Source organism: Mya arenaria, chromosome 6 (genome assembly GCF_026914265.1).
Source record: "Mya arenaria isolate MELC-2E11 chromosome 6, ASM2691426v1".
Lineage (NCBI taxonomy): Eukaryota > Metazoa > Mollusca > Bivalvia > Myida > Myidae > Mya > Mya arenaria.
Window position 1 is genome coordinate 24,633,290 of NC_069127.1, and position 18,135 is coordinate 24,651,424.

Sequence of the window (18,135 nt, forward strand, 5' to 3'; positions counted from 1 at the left end):
ATAATTATGTACAGCCAAGAGTGGAAATTTATCGTCCCATTTCATACCAGGGATTTCTAGTACCTTAAGCGATTTTTGTGATTTCTCGCATCAAATTTTTTAAATCCCATAGTATATAAATACAAAATATTCTTGCGCTTGCTCGCTGTAAGTTGTGTCTTTTGTACGTTTTTGCTTTAGTTGTTTATTGAACCACAGCGTGGTCGCCACCTATGGCCGCTTGTTGTTTATTAAATTACAGCGTGACTGTCGACTATGGTCTGCCTGTGCCTTATCAAATGTTTTCATCCTTATCTTCTACGCACTTGTTTTAAGCGTTTTCGCCACCTGGATAAGTTTTGTTTCCACATACATGACAGGATAGCCTGGCAGACATGCAGCCATCTATAGACAGAACAGTACAGTCAGTATATATGAGATAATACATTAACAGGGATTCCTCCAATAAGAATTTGAAATAGGAAGTACAAACTTTCTAGCCATCAATTGCAGATTTTCTTCAAAACATGGAAGTGAATTCTCTTTAAACTAAGAATATCTCATTTTTGTACAACTATTGTGTTATCAATTATGAATTAGCTTACAACTAAAATATGCCAACTCCAAGAAAGCGTATTCAATCTATTTAAATAAGTGCTCCATAATACAATATCAATGCCAGGTTTTCATATTTTCCTCCAAACTTTCAAGTCTGAAGTTAAAAGCTCTTAATCCAGATTCCAGGATTTATCCTGAATTGAAGAACCCCTGGTATTTCTATAGTTAATTTACAGTGCTCCAGCTAAGCCTAAATAGCAGAAGGAGCACTGTGCTGCCCTTTTCCGGCACCCTGCTGCCTTTTACTATGCCCGCTGTGCCCTTTTGTTTGACGGAGACCTATTTGATAATTATGAAACACATTTAAAATTAATTGGACATATTGTCAAGTCAATTTTCAGAAATAAGTATTCTAATAATTATATATATTTTTGACACTTCAATTAAGATAACAGCTAAGGTTTTCATTACAGACTCTTAGTAGTGACAGTAGTTACAACACATACACCATATGAATTGAACATTGACCCTTGCAAGTGCAACATTAAGGTTCATTCAATGCCCATCAAAAGTGCCCTTTTTGAACTATCTTCTGCCCTTTTTAAATCCTGGCTGAAGCACTGATTTAATATTGTAGTTTGTTAATAAAGCTATGTTTGTATAAACATATACTATGGGACTGTAAGTCATGCTTCAGAAACTCATATTTAAAGTAACATAATACAAAAAACACTTTGGTAACTCAGATTGTATTTAATAATTTACCTACCAGTAAATACACACAATAATGTTCACACCGTCACAAAGTGTAATTGTTTCATCATTCTAGATGTTGAGTTACTAAAATGATTAAATCAGATTCAGTTGTTAGCCAACCAAAAACACTGCTCAATGTCTCGCATGTTGTGAGATGCGTCTACTCTGCTGGTTCAAAGGTGTAGTGAACGTTCCGTTGAGGGTTAGGCGGGGGATATCTGCCCTTATAATAATATTTATTTTTGTCGAACTCCTGGTACGGGTATTGCTTTTTCATCTGAAAACAAAAATACAGATTTTTCTTCACCATTGAAATGTTGTGTCATATAAGAAACGAGGGAACAAATACTTTACATAAGCCCATAATTTTACTATTTAATATTAGGATAGAAATAATGTTTTACTTCATAGTTATTTCTTTCAGTTCAATAATAATATGACAAAAGCCGCTGCTCGTCTGTTTCCAGGGTAGAAATCAGTACTGGGTCCGTATAACTTCAGAATTAAGAAAACTTTACAAATTTTAAAGGGACTTGCCCATGATCTGTAAAATGCACTTTTTTATTAATGGGTTTCAGCTCTTTGTTGTTGTGTTATTGGTTGATTGAAATGGGTGTTATGGGTGTTATCAATGCATTGTTAAAGGTAAAAGTATAAATTTCTGTTGTATACTTCCAGTCATTGAAATTGGACTTTCGGATGAACAAGCCCGAATTCTTATACTATTGCATGGAATCATATTTTTGAACAAGCCCTGCTATATAAAATTCAGAATTTGAGCAAGCCCGGAAGACATTTTACCAGTGCAGGGCTTGCAGACCACTGTACTTCCTAGTTGTTAAAATGTTGGTTTCCAATTATTTTTTAATGGTAAAGGTGTGGGTTTGCATCCCTGTAAAACCAAAATATTTTTTATATACTTAAATTGCATTTTTTTCTGCAATTTGGATATGATAGAGTTAAATATAAATGATAAAATAAGTGTTTTCAGATCCATAACTGGGAAAACTAAATGTTGGTTCAAAAACATGAGCAGGTCCCTTGAACTTATAACTGTAAAGAGTAAAATATCGAAATTGTTGTATTTCTTGAAAAACTAATTCTCTTATGGCTAGTTTTTTTAAATTTTGCGTTTCCATAGTATAATTGAAGAAACAAACTTTCCACCAGTGTAATAAAACAGATAAGGAAATTGTTGAATTTAAAGAAAAGTTACAATTTAAACTTAAGATGCTTCTGTAATACGGTTGCAGGTGTCCATTTAAAACCCATGATAAAGTGCTCCTGGTAAGGATTAAACCAATAACATCTTGGGTGAGACAAGGACATCTTAATCAGTAGACTACCCAACCCTGAGGAGAAAACACATATACCACGAGACCATTCACACCCTGGACAGGATCAAACCCACAACCCCCTGTGTGAGAGGAGGACACATATACCACGAGACCATTCACATTGTCGACAGGATCAAACCAACAACCCCTTGTGTCAGAGGAGGACACATATACCATGAGACCATTCACATTCTGGACAGGATCAAACCAACAACCCCTTGTGTGAGAGGAGGACACATATACCACGAGACCATTCACATTCTGGACAGGATCAAACCAACAACCCCTTGTGTCAGAGGAGGACACATATACCAAGAGACCATTCACATTCTGGACGGGATCAAACCCACAACCCCTTGTGTGAGAGGAGGACACATATACCAAGAGACCATTCACACCCTGGACGGGATCAAACCCACAACCCCTTGTGTGGGAGGAGGACACATATACCACGAGACCATTCACATTCTGGACGGGATCAAACCCACAACCCCTTGTGTAAGAGGAGGACACATATACCAAGAGACCATTCACATTCTGGACGGGATCAAACCCACAACCCCTTATGTAAGAGGAGGACACATATACCACGAGACTATTCACATTCTGGACAGGATCAAACCCACAACCCCTTGTGTGAGAGGAGGACACATATACCACGAGACCATTCACATTCTGGACGGGATCAAACCCACAACCCCTTGTGTAAGAGGAGGACACATATACCAAGAGACCATTCACACCCTGGACAGGATCAAACCCACAACCCCCTGTGTGAGAGGAGAACACATATACCAAGAGACCATTCACATTCTGGACGGGATCAAACCCACAACCCCTTGTGTAAGAGGAGGACACATATACCAAGAGACCATTCACACCCTGGACAGGATCAAACCCACAACCCCCTGTGTGAGAGGAGAACACATATACCAAGAGACCATTCACATTCTGGACAGGATCAAACCCACAACCCCTTGTGTGGGAGGAGGACACATATACCAAGAGACCATTCACATTCTGGACGGGATCAAACCCACAACCCCTTGTGTCAGAGGAGGACACATATACCACGAGACTATTCACATTCTGGACAGGATCAAACCCACAACCCCTTGTGTAAGAGGAGGACACATATACCAAGAGACCATTCACACCCTGGACAGGATCAAACCCACAACCCCCTGTGTGAGAGGAGAACACATATACCAAGAGACCATTCACATTCTGGACGGGATCAAACCCACAACCCCTTGTGTCAGAGGAGGACACATATACCAAGAGACCATTCACATTCTGGACAGGATCAAACCCACAACCCCTTGTGTGAGAGGAGGACACATATACCAAGAGACCATTCACACCCTGGACAGGATCAAACCCACAACCCCCTGTGTGAGAGGAGAACACATATACCACGAGACTATTCACATTCTGGACAGAATCAAACCCACAACCCCCTGTGTGGGAGGAGGACACATATACCACGAGACCATTCACACCCTGGACAGGATCAAACCAACAACCCCTTGTGTGAGAGGAGGACACATATACCACGAGACTATTCACATTCTGGACAGGATCAAACCCACAACCCCTTGTGTCAGAGGAGGACACATATACCACGAGACTATTCACATTCTGGACAGGATCAAACCCACAACCCCTTGTGTAAGAGGAGGACACATATACCAAGAGACCATTCACACCCTGGACGGGATCAAACCCACAACCCCCTGTGTGAGAGGGGGACACATATACCATGAGACCATTCACACCCTGGACGGGATCAAACCAACAACCCCTTGTGTGGGAGGAGGACACATATACCACAAGACCATTCACACCCTGGACGGGATCAAACCCACAACCCCTTGTGTGGGAGGAGGACACATATACCACGAGACCATTCACACCCTGGACAGGATCAAACCAACAACCCCTTGTGTGAGAGGAGGACACATATACCACAAGACCATTCACATTCTGGACGGGATCAAACCCACAACCCCTTGTGTGGGAGGAGGACACATATACCACGAGACCATTCACACCCTGGACAGGATCAAACCCACAACCCCTTGTGTGAGAGGAGGACAAATATACCACGAGACCATTCACATTCTGGACAGGATCAAACCCACAACCCCTTGTGTCAGAGGAGGACACATATACCACGAGACCATTCACATTCTGGACAGGATCAAACCCACAACCTCTTGTGTGGGAGGAGGACACATATACCACAAGACCATTCACATTCTGGACAGGATCAAACCCACAACCTCTTGTGTGGGAGGAGGACACATATACCACGAGACCATTCACATTCTGGACAGGATCAGACCCACAACCCCTTGTGTGGGAGGAGGACACATATACCACGAGACCATTCACATTCTGGACGGGATCAAACCCACAACCCCCTGTGTGGGAGGAGGACACATATACCACGAGACCATTCACATTCTGGACGGGATCAAACCCACAACCCCCTGTGTGGGAGGAGGACACATATACCACGAGACCATTCACACCCTGGACGGGATCAAACCCACAACCCCTTGTGTGGGAGGAGGACACATATACCACGAGACCATTCACACCCTGGACGGGATCAAACCCACAACCCCCTGTGTGGGAGGAGGACACATATACCACGAGACCATTCACACCCTGGACAGGATCAAACCCACAACCCCCTGTGTGGGAGGAGGACACATATACCACGAGACCATTCACACTCTGGACAGGATCAAACCCACAACCCCTTGTGTGGGAGGAGGACACATATACCACGAGACCATTCACACCCTGGACAGGATCAAACCCACAACCCCTTGTGTGGGAGGAGGACACATATACCACGAGACCATTCACACCCTGGACAGGATCAAACCCACAACCCCCTGTGTGGGAGGAGGACACATATACCACGAGACCATTCACATTCTGGACAGGATCAAACCCACAACCCCTTGTGTAAGAGGAGGACACATATACCAAGAGACCATTCACATTCTGGACAGGATCAAACCCACAACCCCTTGTGTCAGAGGAGGACACATATACCACGAGACTATTCACATTCTGGACAGGATCAAACCCACAACCCCCTGTGTGGGAGGAGGACACATATACCACGAGACCATTCACATTCTGGACAGGATCAAACCCACAACCCCTTGTGTCAGAGGAGGACACATATACCACGAGACCATTCACATTCTGGACAGGATCAAACCCACAACCCCTTGTGTAAGAGGAGGACACATATACCACGAGACCATTCACATTCTGGACGGGATCAAACCCACAACCCCTTGTGTAAGAGGAGGACACATATACCACGAGACCATTCACATCCTGGACGGGATCAAACCCACAACCCCTTGTGTAAGAGGAGGACACATATACCACAAGACCATTCACATTCTGGACAGGATCAAACCCACAACCCCTTGTGTAAGAGGACGACACATATACCATGAGACCATTCACATTCTGGACAGGATCAAACCCACAACCCCTTGTGTAAGAGGAGGACACATATACCAAGAGACCATTCACATTCTGGACAGGATCAAACCAACAACCCCTTGTGTAAGAGGAGGACACATATACCACGAGACCATTCACACCCTGGACGGGATCAAACCCACAACCCCCTGTGTGGGAGGAGGACACATATACCACGAGACCATTCACACCCTGGACAGGATCAAACCCACAACCCCTTGTGTAAGAGGAGGACACATATACCACGAGATCATTTACACCCTGGACGGGATCAAACCCACAACCCCCTGTGTAAGAGGAGGACACATATACCACGAGACCATTCACATTCTGGACAGGATCAAACCCACAACCCCTTGTGTAAGAGGAGGACACATATACCACGAGACCATTCACACCCTGGACGGGATCAAACCCACAACCCCTTGTGTAAGAGGAGGACACATATACCACGAGACCATTCACACCCTGAACGGGATCAAACCCACAACCCCTTGTGTAAGAGGAGGACACATATACCACGAGACTATTCACATTCTGGACAGGATCAAACCCACAACCCCTTGTGTAAGAGGAGGACACATATACCACGAGACCATTCACACCCTGGACGGGATCAAACCCACAACCCCCTGTGTGAGAGGAGGACACATATACCATGAGACCATTCACACCCTGGACGGGATCAAACCCACAACCCCTTGTGTGGGAGGAGGACACATATACCACGAGACCATTCACACCCTGGACGGGATCAAACCCACAACCCCTTGTGTGGGAGGAGGACACATATACCACGAGACCATTCACACCCTGGACGGGATCAAACCCACAACCCCCTGTGTGGGAGGAGGACACATATACCACGAGACCATTCACACCCTGGACAGGATCAAACCCACAACCCCCTGTGTGGGAGGAGGACACATATACCACGAGACCATTCACATTCTGGACAGGATCAAACCCACAACCCCCTGTGTGGGAGGAGGACACATATACCACGAGACCATTCACACCCTGGACAGGATCAAACCCACAACCCCCTGTGTGGGAGGAGGACACATATACCACGAGACCATTCACATTCTGGACAGGATCAAACCCACAACCCCTTGTGTAAGAGGAGGACACATATACCACGAGACTATTCACATTCTGGACAGGATCAAACCAACAACCCCTTGTGTGAGAGGAGAACACATATACCACGAGACTATTCACATTCTGGACAGGATCAAACCAACAACCCCTTGTGTGAGAGGAGGACACATATACCACGAGACTATTCACATTCTGGACAGGATCAAACCCACAACCCCCTGTGTGAGAGGAGAACACATATACCAAGAGACCAGTCACATTCTCAACAGGATCAAACCCACAACCCCCTGTGTGAGAGGAGGACACATATACCACGAGACCATTCACACCCTGGACAGGATCAAACCCACAACCCCTTGTGTGAGAGGAGGACACATATACCACAAGACCATTCACACCCTGGACGGGATCAAACCCACAACCCCTTGTGTGAAAGGAGGACACATATACCACGAGACCATTCACACCCTGGACAGGATCAAACCAACAACCCCTTGTGTGAGAGGAGGACACATATACCACAAGACCATTCACATTCTGGACGGGATCAAACCCACAACCCCTTGTGTGGGAGGAGGACACATATACCACGAGACCATTCACGCCCTGGACAGGATCAAACCCACAACCCCTTGTGTGAGAGGAGGACAAATATACCACGAGACCATTCACATTCTGGACAGGATCAAACCCACAACCCCTTGTGTCAGAGGAGGACACATATACCACGAGACCATTCACATTCTGGACAGGATCAAACCCACAACCTCTTGTGTGGGAGGAGGACACATATACCACAAGACCATTCACATTCTGGACAGGATCAAACCCACAACCCCTTGTGTGGGAGGAGGACACATATACCACGAGACCATTCACATTCTGGACAGGATCAGACCAACAACCCCTTGTGTGGGAGGAGGACACATATACCACGAGACCATTCACATTCTGGACGGGATCAAACCCACAACCCCCTGTGTGGGAGGAGGACACATATACCATGAGACCATTCACACCCTGGACGGGATCAAACCCACAACCCCTTGTGTGGGAGGAGGACACATATACCACGAGACCATTCACACCCTGGACGGGATCAAACCCACAACCCCTTGTGTGGGAGGAGGACACATATACCACGAGACCATTCACACCCTGGACGGGATCAAACCCACAACCCCCTGTGTGGGAGGAGGACACATATACCACGAGACCATTCACACCCTGGACAGGATCAAACCCACAACCCCCTGTGTGGGAGGAGGACACATATACCACGAGACCATTCACATTCTGGACAGGATCAAACCCACAACCCCTTGTGTGGGAGGAGGACACATATACCACGAGACCATTCACACCCTGGACAGGATCAAACCCACAACCCCCTGTGTGGGAGGAGGACACATATACCACGAGACCATTCACATTCTGGACAGGATCAAACCCACAACCCCTTGTGTAAGAGGAGGACACATATACCAAGAGACCATTCACATTCTGGACAGGATCAAACCCACAACCCCTTGTGTCAGAGGAGGACACATATACCACGAGACTATTCACATTCTGGACAGGATCAAACCCACAACCCCCTGTGTGGGAGGAGGACACATATACCACGAGACCATTCACATTCTGGACAGGATCAAACCCACAACCCCTTGTGTCAGAGGAGGACACATATACCACGAGACCATTCACATTCTGGACAGGATCAAACCCACAACCCCTTGTGTAAGAGGAGGACACATATACCACGAGACCATTCACATTCTGGACAGGATCAAACCCACAACCCCTTGTGTAAGAGGAGGACACATATACCACGAGACCATTCACATCCTGGACGGGATCAAACCCACAACCCCTTGTGTAAGAGGAGGACACATATACCACAAGACCATTCACATTCTGGACAGGATCAAACCCACAACCCCTTGTGTAAGAGGACGACACATATACCATGAGACCATTCACATTCTGGACAGGATCAAACCCACAACCCCTTGTGTAAGAGGAGGACACATATACCAAGAGACCATTCACATTCTGGACAGGATCAAACCCACAACCCCTTGTGTAAGAGGAGGACACATATACCACGAGACCATTCACACCCTGGACGGGATCAAACCCACAACCCCCTGTGTGGGAGGAGGACACATATACCACGAGACCATTCACACCCTGGACAGGATCAAACCCACAACCCCTTGTGTAAGAGGAGGACACATATACCACGAGACCATTCACACCCTGGACGGGATCAAACCCACAACCCCCTGTGTAAGAGGAGGACACATATACCACGAGACCATTCACATTCTGGACAGGATCAAACCCACAACCCCTTGTGTAAGAGGAGGACACATATACCACGAGACCATTCACACCCTGGACGGGATCAAACCCACAACCCCTTGTGTAAGAGGAGGACACATATACCACGAGACCATTCACACCCTGAACGGGATCAAACCCACAACCCCTTGTGTAAGAGGAGGACACATATACCACGAGACTATTCACATTCTGGACAGGATCAAACCCACAACCCCTTGTGTAAGAGGAGGACACATATACCACGAGACCATTCACACCCTGGACGGGATCAAACCCACAACCCCCTGTGTGAGAGGAGGACACATATACCATGAGACCATTCACACCCTGGACGGGATCAAACCAACAACCCCTTGTGTGGGAGGAGGACACATATACCACAAGACCATTCACACCCTGGACGGGATCAAACCCACAACCCCTTGTGTGGGAGGAGGACACATATACCACGAGACCATTCACACCCTGGACGGGATCAAACCCACAACCCCCTGTGTGGGAGGAGGACACATATACCACGAGACCATTCACACCCTGGACAGGATCAAACCCACAACCCCCTGTGTGGGAGGAGGACACATATACCACGAGACCATTCACATTCTGGACAGGATCAAACCCACAACCCCTTGTGTAAGAGGAGGACACATATACCACGAGACCATTCACACCCTGGACAGGATCAAACCCACAACCCCCTGTGTGGGAGGAGGACACATATACCACGAGACCATTCACATTCTGGACAGGATCAAACCCACAACCCCTTGTGTAAGAGGAGGACACATATACCACGAGACTATTCACATTCTGGACAGGATCAAACCAACAACCCCTTGTGTGAGAGGAGAACACATATACCACGAGACTATTCACATTCTGGACAGGATCAAACCAACAACCCCTTGTGTGAGAGGAGGACACATATACCACGAGACTATTCACATTCTGGACAGGATCAAACCCACAACCCCCTGTGTGAGAGGAGAACACATATACCAAGAGACCAGTCACATTCTCAACAGGATCAAACCCACAACCCCCTGTGTGAGAGGAGGACACATATACCACGAGACCATTCACACCCTGGACAGGATCAAACCCACAACCCCTTGTGTGAGAGGAGGACACATATACCACGAGACCATTCACACCCTGGATGGGATCAATCCCACAACCCCTTGTGTGAAAGGAGGACACATATACCACAAGACCATTCACATTCTGGACAGGATCAAACCCAGTTAAAGGCAAAGCTCTCAAGAATTCTTGGTAAGGAAGGTCAAGACACCAAAGAAAGACCATGCTGACCATGACACTCTTATATTATGTATTTCATAGTCATTACTTTGTTTTTAATTGTTATTGGGTTTTAGACCTAAGCCTGTGAAATCAATGGGATCATGCCACTTAATTAACTCCTTTGTAAATTAATAAGAGCTGTCACAGAGACAGCGCGCTCGACTATTCCGCCGCTTTTCATAAAAATTTCATTGTAAAAATTGAATAGTTTTGCCGAAACATGCATGGATCACTGTATTAAGTCCAATTCAATAAATCAAGTAGTTGGTGAGATATTAACCTATATGTGCTTACATGCAAAACCTTGACCAGAATTTCTAAGTTGAATAATAAAGGGGCAAAATTTATATTATATGCAAAATAGAGTTATCTAACTTGATAAATTAAGAAGGTTGAATGGCTGGGAGCCCATATATAAAGTTTCAATGCAATACATTATGTATATGCTGAGATATTGACTTAAATGTGGTTAAATGCAAAACCTTAACCAGAATTTCTATTTCGAACAAAAAAGGGCCATTATTTGAATTTAAGGCTATCTGACTTGGTTATTTAAGTATGTTGGATGGTTAAGTACTATTGTATAAGGTGCTTACATTCAAAAACTGAACCAGAATTTCTTGGTCAAATAATATTGCCCATAAATTGCATTATATTCAAAAGAGTGTTATCTAACTTCATTAATTTAGTAGGTTAGATAGTTGGGAATACATATCTAAAATTTCAATGCAATACATGATTTATTTGCTGAGATATTGACTTAAATGTGGTAACATGCAAAACCTTAACCAGAATTTCTAAGTTGAAAAATAAAGGGCAATTATTTTGCATTAAATGCAAACTAGAGTTATCTAACTTGGTAAATTAAGTAGGTTGGATGGTTGAGTACCAGTGTATAAAGTCTCAATGCAATACATCAAGTAGTTGCTGAGATATTAATCTATGTGTACTTGATTAAATAATCATGTTGGATAGTTGGGAATACATATCTAAAGTTTCAATACAATACATGATGCATTTGCTGAGATAATGACCTAAAGGTGCTTACATTAAAAACCTTAAGGTGTGACGCCGCCGCCGACACCAACACCAACGCTCTGGTGAGTAGTATAGCTCTCCTTATCCTTCGAATAGTCTAGCTAAAAATACTACGGTTTTATTGATATAATACAACTAGACATCATGACCAACCTCACTTCAAAGTTTGGTGAACCTAGATCAAAGCATTCTCCTGATATTGCACGGAAATATTTTTTTACATTAGAGGTCACAGCGACGTTGACCTTTGACCTTGTGACCCCCCAAAACATAGGAGTTTTCTAAACCTCATGATCAACCTCCCTACCAAGTTTGGTGAACCTAGGTCAAACCATTCTCAAGATATTGAGCGGAAATGTTTTTTACATTGGGGGTCGCCGCGACCTTGACCTTTGACCTAGTGACCCCAAAAACAATAGGGATCTTCTACACCTCATGACCAACCTCCCTACCAAGTTTGGTGAACCTAGGTCAAACCGTTCTCAAGATTTTGAGCAGAAATGTTTTTTATATTGGGGGTCGCCGCGACCTTGACCTTTGACCTAGTGACCCCAAAAACAATAGGGATCCTCTACACCTCACGACCAACCTCCCTACCAAATTTGGTGAACCTAGGTCAAACCATTCTCAAGATATTGAGCGGAAATGTTTTTTACATTGGGGGTCGCCGCGACCTTGACCTTTGACCTAGTGACCCCAAAAACAATAGGGATCCTCTACACCTCACGACCAACCTCCCTACCAAGTTTGGTGAACCTAGGTCAAACCATTCTCAAGATATTGAGCGGAAATGTTTTTTACATTGGGGGTCGCCGCGACCTTGACCTTTGACCTAGTGACCCCAAAAACAATAGGGATCCTCTACACCTCACGACCAACCTCCCTACCAAGTTTGGTGAACCTAGGTCAAACCATTCTCAAGATATTGAGCGGAAATGTTTTTTACATTGGGGGTCGCCGCGACCTTGACCTTTGACCTAGTGACCCCAAAAACAATAGGGATCCTCTACACCTCACGACCAACCTCCCTACCAAGTTTGGTGAACCTAGGTCAAACCATTCTCAAGATATTGAGCGGAAATGTTTTTTACATTGGGGGTCGCCGCGACCTTGACCTTTGACCTAGTGACCCCAAAAACAATAGGGATCCTCTACACCTCACGACCAACCTCCCTACCAAGTTTGGTGAACCTAGGTCAAACCATTCTCAAGATATTGAGCGGAAATGTTTTTTACATTGGGGGTCGCCGCGACCTTGACCTTTGACCTAGTGACCCCAAAAACAATAGGGATCTTCTACACCTCATGACCAACCTCCCTACCAAGTTTGGTGAACCTAGGTCAAACCGTTCTCAAGATTTTGAGCAGAAATGTTTTTTATATTGGGGGTCGCCGCGACCTTGACCTTTGACCTAGTGACCCCAAAAACAATAGGGATCCTCTACACCTCACGACCAACCTCCCTACCAAGTTTGGTGAACCTAGGTCAAACCATTCTCAAGATATTGAGCGGAAATGTTTTTTACATTGGGGGTCGCCGCGACCTTGACCTTTGACCTAGTGACCCCAAAAACAATAGGGATCCTCTACACCTCACGACCAACCTCCCTACCAAGTTTGGTGAACCTAGGTCAAACCATTCTCAAGATATTGAGCGGAAATGTTTTTTACATTGGGGGTCGCCGCGACCTTGACCTTTGACCTAGTGTCCCCAAAAACAATACGGATCCTCTACACCTCACGACCAACCTCCCTACCAAGTTTGGTGAACCTAGGTCAAACCATTCTCAAGATATTGAGCGGAAATGTTTTTTACATTGGGGGTCGCCGCGACCTTGACCTTTGACCTAGTGACCCCAAAAACAATAGGGATCTTCTACACCTCATGACCAACCTCCCTACCAAGTTTGGTGAACCTAGGTCAAACCATTGTCAAGATATTGAGCGGAAATGTTTTTTACATTGGGGGTCGCCGCGACCTTGACCTTTGACCTAGTGACCCCAAAAACAATAGGGATCTTCTACACCTCATGACCAACCTCCCTACCAAGTTTGGTGATCCTAGGTCATGCGGTTTTCCAGTTATCGATCGGAAACGAAGTGTGACGTACGGACGGACTGACGGACTGACGGACTACCGGACTACCGGACTATCGGACTACCGGACTACCGGACTGACGGACAGGGCAAAAACAATATGTCTCCCCCAGAGAGGGGGAGACATAAATATCACTTACCATTTTAATAAACCAAACATCCGGATACATCGAATCGTAGAAAAAGGCCAGGACGGTCCCGAAGTAAACAAACAAGAAGGCAGACCACATTTTCCACCTTAAAATAGATATGTGTCATGTAAATGCACTTCTAAAAAAATACTGTTGTTGCTACAAGGAGCATTACTCAACAAATATTAAAGTAATGATCTTTAATAAACATGATGCACATTCAATATCATACTGCTTTTTTTTGTATTTAAGGAGAATATAAATTCATTGCTAGATTTTCATACCCATCTGTCACCCCTCTTTTCTGCTTGTCTTAAATTTTATTGACTCAAATAAAAATGTTAAATTAGGGACTGTATTTGTGTACTGCCCGAAAATAGTGTTTCATACCTACGATGTTGATGAATAATATTCACATGTAAAAAAGGAGAAATGTTAACATCGTGTACATAATTCGTCTAGAAACACGGTTCCTTATGCAAAAAGAAAGAGTATGAACATATATTCAACTGTGAAATCTGTTTTCTTATAGAATCTGAATACTGTTTGCTGTAGAAGTGGAATGGGGCATCCCTTACTTCGGCCTAAAGCTTCTTTGAAAACAAATATACTCAAAGGTACATACTGGGAAAAGCGATAGCGCCTTGCTGGGTCAACTCTGTCAGCGTGGATGATGTCCATATTAATGGGTACCTGTAAAATATTGCATAGTAATTATTTACTTATGACACAATCTCAACATGTCTCTCGTCTTAAATGATGAACAGCAGACTGGATTAAAGTTCACAAGGCCTCTAAAAAAGAAATAAAAAACCCCACATGATTATTGAGAGCACCAATGCCCTTTATAATATTAAAGATGCACTCTTACTCCCAAATCAATACAATTGTTTTCTTTCCTTAAAAAGATGATATATAAATAGCAAAAACAATGGTTCTTTTGATGATTAATTTGAAAAAGGGTGCAGAAAACACGGGATATCTACCCTATGAGACAAACTTTGATCTTTATAAATCCTTCAGGACCCACCTCATTCAATATTTGTGTGTTTTCAGCTATTAATACACCATTACATTATTTCTATCTGATAATCAGTAGTTCATATTTACCATAAATGCGTTATCTAGTAAGTAATTAAAGGTTCATCACTCAGAATTTATGCTCGTTGTATTGATTTTAAATATTAGTATCACTTAAAGACTTTAACATAAAATATTATGCTATACAAGCATGTAGTGGATTTGCAAACTGACAACACTGTCATGTGAACATACAAATGTACTAATTGCTAGACTATTTCAAAACACTAAATTTCTTCCAGAAGTCATTCCATAATAATCTGTCTCAGACTTTCAATCTGATCAGCATGTAAGAGGCAATTTTTTTCAGGCTTTATCTATAAAAAGCGCTAGGCAAATGGACAATGAATTGGTGAAGAAAAACACTGGTATTTTTTTTTCTGATTATAGGTATTTGAAAATAAATGATGATAATGTATATGTTTTACATGTATTGTTACGCATATTGCTGTAATTCAAAATTCCACCCAAAAGGGGTGAGAATATTATGTGTTGAGAGGGCAAAGGAACCTGCCCCCAAAGAATGAAAAGACTCCCTATATTAGGCCGAAAGGGCTTGTCTATATCAGTATAAAGGTGTAGCTACAATAATGAGCAATCAGGGATACTTTTTTTATTATTTTGACATTCTTGTGTATCCCTGTAACGCTACAACTCTCTACCATTCAACACCGAATGAAGGAATATATCTTATTATTATGCAACGATTTTGAATAATAATGACAAAGTTGTTCAATACATACCCCACAGTGATCTAAACTAGATTTAATTTGTCATAAGAGTCGGTTTTTTTCACATAAATACATTCTAGGTCATGAATACCGTTACATGTGCATAAACTGTCTCATGATATCTGAACATATTTTCTTGGCATAATGACATAACTAAATATGTGTTTTAACAGTGTGCGAAATTAACGGTAGCCCGATCGCCCGTGGCGACGAAAAATTGACCCAGGCTACGAAAAAATCCTTTAAGGAAGCCCGACTGGCGATGAAATCATAGGGCTTGTTGGTTAAAAAAAATTGTCGGGTAAATGTTTACTTCGACACCGTTGACCGACTTCCGGATAATCTCTCATTGTTATGGATATTTTCTGTTGCAGTAATCTCCCTTGTCAAGCAATTATACGCTATGTACTGCTTGAAAATAATTATTTTGACGGAAATCATATTTCGGACTGTCGATACTTTTTTTTTGTTTTAGTGAGATATTAAAGTTTGGATGTTGTTTTTGTTGTGTGTTTTTTTTTTTAAATAAACTTGGATTATTTAGTCACCGAAAATTATGAAATAGATGTTTGTAAAATCCTGTCACTAATGCCACCAGCAGCACATGTTGACAGGACTTCCAACCTTCCCCTTCATCAACAATCCAACTGCCTTGACAGAGCCAGCCCCCCCCCCCCCCCCCCCCATCGAACCACCACCAGCCCCCCTGCCCCCTGGCAACACAGGTTCACACAACCACCATACTTGCATTTTATACAAAATATAATAAGATATTGTACAGTTGTCATATCATTCCTTGTTTTTAACCATATAAGGTACTAAAGATGCGTTTTTCTGTTTACCGGTGGGCTATGGAAATCTGGCTTGGGCTACAGAAATCTCAAAGTCTGTAGCCCAATTGGCTACCAGGTAAAAAAGGTTAATTTCGCACACTGTTTTAATAGTAGGCAATAATATTTTCGAATTTATAATGGAGATAATTTCAAAATTGTGTCCGCGAGGATTGTCTGCGCAAGGACCGTTCACTACTTTTTGAGGATTGTCTGCGCAAGGACCGTTCACTACTTTTTGCTGGGTGGATGTAACGAATCTGCCATGGTAAAAAAAATCATCAAAAGACTCGTTGACAGCCAGTTAGGTGGACTATATAAAGGTGGAGCAAAAAAGAATTGCTACAATGTAATGATGTAAACTAACAGGTTCTCCCCAGTTTCGTTTCCTGTATGGATCATCCCAGTTGTGGTAGGAATCTTTCTGATACTCTCCAATATTGGGCATATCCGGATAGTCGCCGTGTCTTATGTCCTCTGGCAACGGGTGATAGTCCTCAGGTGGCAGACCATACTTTTTGGCGGCTTCTTCATGCTCTTTTTGGTTCCGTGGTACGGCACTAGGCTTCCAATCGGTATGCCATGCTGCAAGATAATTAATGACAGAGTAAACGATTTTCTTGACAACAGCATTTATCTTGTTTATCCGACTTTTTTGCTGTCCGAAAATGCAACGACATGAAGGTCATTCAATTTCGAAGTGGAAACTCTGTGTACTGCATAGTCTATTCGATAAACCAAATCATTTACCTCCTAGCAAAGGTCTTGCAGTTGAAATTTTTCGAACCTGCAAAGACTGTCTTTTTAATGTACTTATAACCAGACTTGACCTAAAGGCAGCCATCTTGGCTTTGCCAATAGGGTGCGATGTTTTAGACTATGGCCGGTAAACACTAATCTCCGGTCTCCAGTCTCTCGGTACAGTCTGAGTTTACAAATTATGTTTAGTTGTTTTGAGCATACTGTAACATGCATGCGCACATCAATGTCTTATGGATTAATGTGACATTGTTCAGAATTAGAATATGTTTTCATGTCTAAATAACATGAATTATGGGATAACTCGCTGTTACATACATAGCCATATCTTGAAAGATTTATTATACATTTTAGGGTTGTCTACAAAACATTAATATTGCTAACGGTTTCGGTTGTCCGGTTAGCGTCACCTAGGCGACCCGGGTTCGATTCCCGGCTTGGGCGCATGTGAGTTTGGTTTGTGGTCACCAAGCCGGACAAGTGGGTTTTCTCCGGGTTCTCCGGTTCCCCCCACAACACAATACCACACTCTCGCGTAAAATCGTGCCAACGAGACTGATTAATA

General features: G+C 43.5%; 1 protein-coding gene across 1 annotated transcript; it reads right to left on the reverse strand.

The window, feature by feature from the left end:
- Nucleotides 1–1,270: 1,270 nt before the first annotated feature.
- LOC128236896 (NADH dehydrogenase [ubiquinone] 1 beta subcomplex subunit 8, mitochondrial-like) lies at nt 1,271–17,699 on the reverse strand. The gene is made up of 5 exons (XM_052952026.1): nt 17,562–17,699; nt 17,179–17,396; nt 14,796–14,863; nt 14,180–14,276; nt 1,271–1,570 (listed from the first exon to the last, which is right to left on the reverse strand). The coding sequence occupies exons 1-5, from the start codon at nt 17,653–17,655 to the stop codon at nt 1,454–1,456; spliced, it is 594 nt and encodes a 197-aa protein (XP_052807986.1). The 5' UTR covers nt 17,656–17,699; the 3' UTR covers nt 1,271–1,453.
- Between the last annotated feature and the right edge of the window lie 436 nt (nt 17,700–18,135).